A 7,643-nucleotide genomic window follows, 5' to 3' on the forward strand; every position below is an offset into this window, starting at 1 on the left:
TCTGTTCTTGCTTAATAAATTTACTCTTGTTTTATTACAAAACCATCTCAGTGCTGTGTATCAAAGTGAAGGGTGAGTCTATAGCTAACCTAGCAAACTCTAAGGTTGACTTGCCAGGCATCCGATTTTCAACTGGAACGCCCAGTTGAAAAAGGACCCTGGTGGCTCCGGTCACCACGGCTGACCACGCCATTAAAAGTCCAGTTGGCTGCAGTGGCCTGCTCTGCGCAGCTCTCAGAAGTGGCTGGCATATCCCTCAAGCTCCTAGGTGCAAGGGCGGCCGGGGGGGCTCTGTGCATTCACATAGCTGGAGTTGCCTAGCATAGCTTGATTTACCTTGGTAGTATAGACATAGCCTCAGATGGACTATTCAGGTGTAAATTAGATTCTCTGTCCCTGAGAGATTAGAGGAGATTAACCTGATGCCCTGCCCAACTTCCCCAGTTAAGTATTTGAACACCTAGCCAGGGTCTCAGTATGAGATAACCAGCCCTTCCCAGAGCATATCCTCTCCCCCTCCCCCAAACATGGCCCAGAGCCCGCCCATCAGTGCTGGGGTTTTAGTAGCTCTGGTCCCTTCCCATGCTGCGTGACTGACACCTTGATCAGTGAGACACAGATGGGGGTGTGCATAGTCTGGTGTGTAGCCATGTGTCTCTTGGGAGCAAGTAAGACATTGAAATCCATGTCATAGTATTTGCAGAATTCGTATCTAAATGATTCCCCCTGAGCTGATTGTTTTTGTGTCTGTCTTTTCTCTTTGCCCCACAGGCCAAGCAGATGCTGAAATAACTCAAACACCAAGTCTGGTGCTGGAGAGAGGACACACTGCCTATCTGAGATGTCAACAGTCCTATGGGCACAACAACATGTTCTGGTACCGACAGGATCCAGGTCAGGGAATGCAGTTCCTCATTAATTTCTACAACAAAATGGAAACCGAAAAAGGAAAGATTACTGATCGCTTCCAGGCTGACCAGCCGCAGAATGATCTCTTTCGGTTGAACATCTCGTCTGTGCAGCCAGAGGACTCAGCTGTGTATTTCTGCGCCAGCAGCTTAGACACACTGCTTCAGAGTCCCCTCCTCCCTCTACAAAAACCTCATCTCTCCCTTGTCTCTCTGTAGCCCCAGCACAGGAAGCAGCAGGCTGGCTGCCACCACATGGAAGCAACAAGGCTAATTCTCTGTGAGTGCTGGAGAGAAGCCTGTGGGAGAGGGAAGGGGGAGCCATCTGGGATACACACCTGCCATGCGCATAGGCAGTCGTGTGAGAATAACAATATTTTGTCCTTGCAGAACCCCTAATACCTGAGGGTCTCAAAGCACTTTACAGACATTACTGAGTATAGCTCCACAACACTGTCCTGTAAGGCAGGGAAGGATTCTTGTCTGCACTTTACAGATGGGTAAACTGAGGCACAGAGAAGTTAAGTGACATTCACATGTGCAAAAAAGGAACTCAGTGGCAGTGGAATAAATACTATGTATTGTCACATCCAGTCCTCTGCTTTAACCACCATGATACTTTTTCATGTGTCAAGAAACATGCAGGCCCCTATGGTTCTGAGCTGACCACACACATGAGTGGACACGGGATCTGCCAAGCTTCCCAAAACATAGATTTCTTCCCCATTATGTTAAGCAGCAGCTCTGTTTATTCAGATGGTAGTGGAATCTCACTCACATGTAAATGACTGGTCTGTTATATTCCATCCAACCAATGTGGCCAGCAGTTTCCCTCTCATCCCCTCTCTGCCCCACACCAGTCCATAAAATGTTGCAGGAGATATAACCATCAGGATTACCAAAGGCGAAAGACAGCCTGGAGTCTGTCCACATCAGCCACTGAGAAGTCTGGGACTCTTCAACACCTAGCCAGGAGTTTAGAGGTTACGATGACCCCTCCCCAGGGGGTGCCCCCTACATCTTTGGGAAACACAAACAGACCCTGATCACCAATGCTAGGAAGGAACCAGAGCTGTGGACTAGAGCTACATAAAACCCCATGCTGGGAGACTGACCCCTGCTCAGTGAGATAGAGATGGGGATCTGCATAGGCTGGTGTCTAGCCATGTATCTCTGGGGAGCAAGTAAGTTTTAGTCTGGGAAGTGGAATCCCCATCTTTGCATTTGCAAAATTTGGCTCTAAATGTTTCCCTTGGACATGACTGTTTGATTATGTCTGTCTTGTGTTGTTTTTTTTTTCTTCTCAAGGAGAGACAGATGATAAAATAACCCCTGGAGAGAGGACATATTGCCTATGAGCATGACATAGGGATTATAGTAGATGAGAAGCTGGATATGAGTCAACAGTGTGCCCTTATTGCCAAGAAGGGTAACAGCATTTTGGGCTGTATAAGTCGGGGCATTGCCAGCAGATCAAGGGATGTGATCATTCCCCTCTATTCAGCATTGGTCAGGCCTTATCTGGAGTACTGTGTCCAGTTTTGGGCCCCACACTACAAGAAGGATGTGGCAAAATTGGAAAGGGTCAAGCAGAGGGCAACAAAAATGATTGGGGGGGGCACATGACTTATGAGGAGAGGCTGAGGGAACTGGGATTGTTTAGTCTGCAGAAGAGAAGAATGAGGAGGAATTTGATAGCTGCTTTCAACTACCTGAAAGAGATTTCCAAAGAGGATGGATCTAGACTGTTCTCAGTGGTAGCAGATGACAGAACAAGGAGTCTCAAGTTGCAGTGGGGGAGGTTTAGATTGGATATTAGTAAAACTTTTTCACTAGGAGGGTGGTGAAGCACTGGACTGGGTTACCTAGGGAGGTGGTGGAATCTCCTTACTTAGAGGTTTTTAAGGTCAGGCTTGAAGAAGCCCTGGCTGGGATGATTTAGTTGGGGATTGGTCCTGCTTTGAGCAGATGGTTGGACTAGATAATCTCCTGAGGTCCCTTCCAACCCTGATATTCCATGATTCTGTGACTCTATGGCAGCATGTTATGTTACCAGCAGGATCTGTGTCAGTTGCTCTTTTACTTCAGCTATAAGGAAGAAAGAGAAAAAGTCAAAACTTCAGAGCCTACAAGTCCATTCAGTCTTACTTCTTGTTCAGCCAATCACTAACGCAAACAAGATTGTTTACATTTACAGGAGACAATGCTGTCCTCTTCTTATTTACAATGTCACTAGAAAGGGAGAACAGGCATTTGCATGACACTTTTATTGCTGGCATTACAAGGTATTTACATGCCAAATATGCTAAACATTCATATGTTCCTTCATACTTTGGCCACCATTCCAGAGGACATGCTTCCATGATGATGATGCTCATTAAAAAAAAAAGCATTAATTAAATTTGTGACTGAACTCCCTTGGGGGAGAATTATATGTTCCCTGCCACATATTTCATGTTATAGCAGTCTCAGATGATGACCCAGCACATCGTTCATTTTAAGAACAGTTTCACTGCAGATTTGACAAAACACAAAGAAGATACCAATATGAAATTTCTAAAGATAGCTACAGCACTCAACCCTAGGTTTAAGAATCTGAAGTGCCTTCCAAAATCTGAGAGGGATGAGGTATGGAGCATGCTTTCAGAAGTTTTAAAAGAGCAACACTCCATTGTGGAAACTACAGAACCCGAACCACCAAAAAAGAAAATAAACCTTCTCCCAGTGGCAGGGTGACCAGACAGCAATTGTGAAAAATCCGGACAGGGGGTGGGGAGTAATAAGAGCTTATATAAGAAAAATCCCCAAATATCAGGACTGTCCCTATACAATCGGGACATCTGGTCATCCTAGGCAGTGGCATCTGACTCAGATGATGAAAATAAACATGAGTCAGTCCCAGGGGAGGCTCTAAACATTTTGCCGACCCAAGCATGGAGGGTCCACTGGTCCCACGGGAGGTCCACCGAAGCCACGGGACCAGTGGACCCTCCGCAGGCAAGCTGCTGGAGGCGCCCTGCCTGCCACCCTAGCGGCGACCGGCAGAGCACCCCCCGCGGCTTGCTGCCCCAGGCACGCGCTTGGAGCGCTGGTGCCTGGAGCCGCCCCTGGTCAGTCCACACTGCTTTGGATTGTGATTGAGCAGAACCCATCATCAGTATGGACACATGTCCCCTGGAATGGTGGCTGAAGCATCAAGGGACATATGAATCTTTAGCGCATCAGGCATGTAAATATCTTGCGACGCCGGCTACAACAGTGCCATGAGAATGCCTGTCCTCACTTTCAGGTGACATTATAAACAAGAAACGGGCAGTATTATCTCCTGCAAATGTAAATAAACGTGTTTGTCTGAGAGATTGTCTGAACAAGAAATACGACTGAGTGGACTTGCGGGCTCTAATATTTTACATTGTTTTATTTTTGAATGCTAATTCTACATTTGTAAGTTCAACTTTCATGATAAAGGGATTGCACTACAGTACTTGTATTAGATAAATGGAAAAATATTATTTATTTTGTCTTTTTACAGTGCAAATAATTGTAATAAAAATAAAGTGAACAGTGTACACTTTGTATTCTATGTTGTAACTGAAATCAATATATTTAAAAATGTAGAAAACATCCAAAATATTTAAATAAATGGTATTCTGTTATCGTTTAATAGTGCGATCACACAATTAATGATTTTTTAAAATGTGCGATTAATCGTGATTCATTTTTTTAATTGCTTGACAGCCCTAGTTTGAACACAATATTTAACCAATTCCAAAATGTCAGGAAAAGTTCTAGGCATCAGTTTCTGGAAATCTATTGATTTTCAGGAAACCTGGAAAATGCAGAGGAAGAAAATGTGGGACATGTGGGGTAGGTGTACACTGCAGTGTAAGCCTGGGCTCAGACTCAGGCTCAAGGCTAATGGAGTCCCGGCCAGCTCTTCAGCACAGCCACAGCCTCTAGTACCTCTGTACTGTAGCTGTTTATAGATCAAACAACTGGTTGATGGCAGCCACTAATTCCTGCCTCATACCCTTCCTGCCTCATACCCTTCCTCCATACCCCAAGGCCCCCACCACCTGCTCTTGCTACCTAGTGAGTCTTCCTCCTCTCCTCCACCCCATCCCACCCTCTCCAGAGCCCCCACTGCTTGCCGCCCCCCTCTCCCCACATGGGGGCAGGGGGTGAGGAGGGATGCGGCGAGCAGTGGGGCACACAGGAAGGGGGTGAGGCCTATGGGTGAAGCAGGGGTGGAGTGTGGGCAGGGCCATGGGCAGAAGAAATGGGACAAGGAGCCAGCCTCCCTCAGGGCGAGCTTCATCCGTTGCCCAAGCGAAGAGGGGAATAGAGTGTGCACAGCACCTGGCAAGGGGGGGAGGAAACACTGGGGGGTAGAGGAAATGGAGGTACACTCAGAACCACTATTATAGGGGAGAAATGGGGGCCTCTGGTAAGGTAGGAGGCATTAGGAGGCACTCAGAGCCTGGGAGTGGGGGCAGGGCAGCAATACTGAGGGGAAGGAGTTGCAGGGAGTCCCTGAAGTAGAGGTGGATAGTGTGGGGGAGGCACACAGGAAGCTTGTGGGGGTGGAATGGAATGATGAAAAAAGCTCCTGATGTGTAGTGGGCAGACACAACTGTGGGGTTGGGGGCTTTAGACCCTCCCCGCTCCCCCCCAAAAAAATTAGGGACTGTGTTAATAAATAAGGGATACACTGAGTTTGGAACAGAAGCTCATTTATCTCACTTTCTTAAAAGTGGGCAAATGTAGTCATGATAGAAAACTACTCATTAAAGTGATATTCAGTAGCAAGTATTTTATTTTTTAATTCTAGCCTCCACATAAAACAAGCTGTCTGTCTATGGCCATGTGTGTGCAATAAGCTCGACCTACACCAGCTCTGAAGTGTGTGACCACCTACCTAGTGCCTATTGGTGCAGAAACAGCCCTACAGAGCGGAGCTGTATAAAATCCTCTGCTGGGCAAATGCTGCTCAGCTCACTGATCACTGCCCCAGAGATGGGGATGTGGTTAGTCTGGTGCACAGCAGCCCTGGTTATCTTGGGAGCAAGTAAGTCTTTGGTGGAGCGATGAAATCCCCGTTCTGGTGTCTGCAGGATACAGCTCCTTTGTTTAACTGTGTTTATTTCTTTTGTTTTGTCTCACAGGACACACAGACGCTAAAATCACCCAAACACCAAGCCTGGTACTGAAGAGAGGACAGACAGCCCAGCTGACATGCAGACAAACTGATGGTCATGATAATATGTACTGGTATCAGCAACAGCAGGGGAAGGGGCTGCAGCTGATCTATTACTCACTTACTGTAAATAACAAGGCGAAAGGTGATATTCAAGATGGATTCACAGCCTCCCGGCCACAGATCGAAGTCTTTGACTTGAACATCACCTCTGTGAAGATTGAGCATTCAGCCGTGTATTTCTGTGCCAGCAGTTTAGACACAGTGCTTCAGAGTCACCTCCACCACCTACAAAAACCTCCCTCCTTCCCCCCACACTCACTCAGAGAGAGAGTAGCTCCTCCCATTTCCACTTAAGATGTAGATCATCAGGCTGTTCTCATGCAGACAGAAACAGCACATTATGCAGAGAAATACCAGCATGGTGCTGCTGGGGGAGAAATGAACAAAGGCAGAGCAGCTCCTTTGACCATGGGTTGTTTTCTTGTGACAACCTCATAACATATAGCCATCTGCCATTCATTTAACTCATTCCTGGTTCAAGATGTTATCATTTCAGTCCCGTGGTTCACATCAATCAAATGCAGACATAAGACAGGACCCATGGAAATTGCAACTTTGTTCTCCCTAGTGCCATACATTTTGTCCATAAAGCAGGGGTGTCCAAACTTTTCCTGTTGTGCTCCCTGTTACCAGTAATAGAATCTCTCCCCTTCCTCCTCCTCCCCACCCCCCATTACTGCACAGATGGCTCAGCAGAGGAGCTTGGGCTGAAGGCAGAGCTGGGGGCTGAGTGGAGCTGCGGCTGGGGTTGGAGCTGGGCTGGAGGCAGAGTGGAGGAGTTGCCGGGTGGGGGGGAAGCAGAGCCACCAGGACATAAATATGGGATGGCAGCAGAATCAGGCCCAGAGGCATCAATCCCTCCCCCTCCCTTGCAGGACCCAGCCCAGCAGTGTCTGGTGGGACCCCAGGGTGCTCCGGTCCCTGCTCTCTGCAGGATCACAGGCCCAATGATCCTGGCTGGAGGAGGCTCCCCGGCACTAGGACTCTGGCAGGGCAATGGGTGGGCAGGGTGCTGAGTGCTGCTTGGCTCCTACTGAGAATGCTTATTGATCAGTAACATCTGCTGAAGCTGCTGCCTTCCCTGGGGATTAAAAGAGGTTAAAGGGGAGCAAGGGAGCAAATGGGGGCAGGATGTGGGGGTCCAAGCAGGGGGCGGAAACTGACTGTGCAAGGGTGTTTGGGTGGGTGTGAAACAGCTGGAAGCAGGGATAGGGGAGGGGCTGAGGAGCAAAATTGGGAGCAGGGGATAAGAGCCAGGGCTCATCTCAGGGGTGAGACTGACAGATGGTGGCAGAGGGTAACAGTTACCCTGATGGGATGAACCGCCTACCACGTTTGAAAAAAATGGGGGGGGAGGGGACAGAGGGGCTTCCATGCTTAGGAAGAAGTGTTCAGACAAGAAAAATGAAGAAGCCCTGGGCTGCTTGTGATTTACAGTTAGGGGCAGGGGTGGCAGGTTTGTAGAAATTTTAGTG

At 47.9% G+C, this 7,643-nt stretch overlaps 1 gene segment (V, D, J or C); it reads left to right on the top strand.

Annotated features, from left to right (window-relative positions):
• Positions 1-511: 511 nt before the first annotated feature.
• LOC120402422 lies at positions 512-6,698 on the top strand. The segment is given in 3 exon segments: positions 512-668; positions 772-894; positions 6,074-6,698. Coding segments are annotated over 3 exon segments (561 nt in total).
• Positions 6,699-7,643: the final 945 nt, after the last annotated feature.

Source organism: Mauremys reevesii, linkage group 1 (genome assembly GCF_016161935.1).
Source record: "Mauremys reevesii isolate NIE-2019 linkage group 1, ASM1616193v1, whole genome shotgun sequence".
Lineage (NCBI taxonomy): Eukaryota > Metazoa > Chordata > Testudines > Geoemydidae > Mauremys > Mauremys reevesii.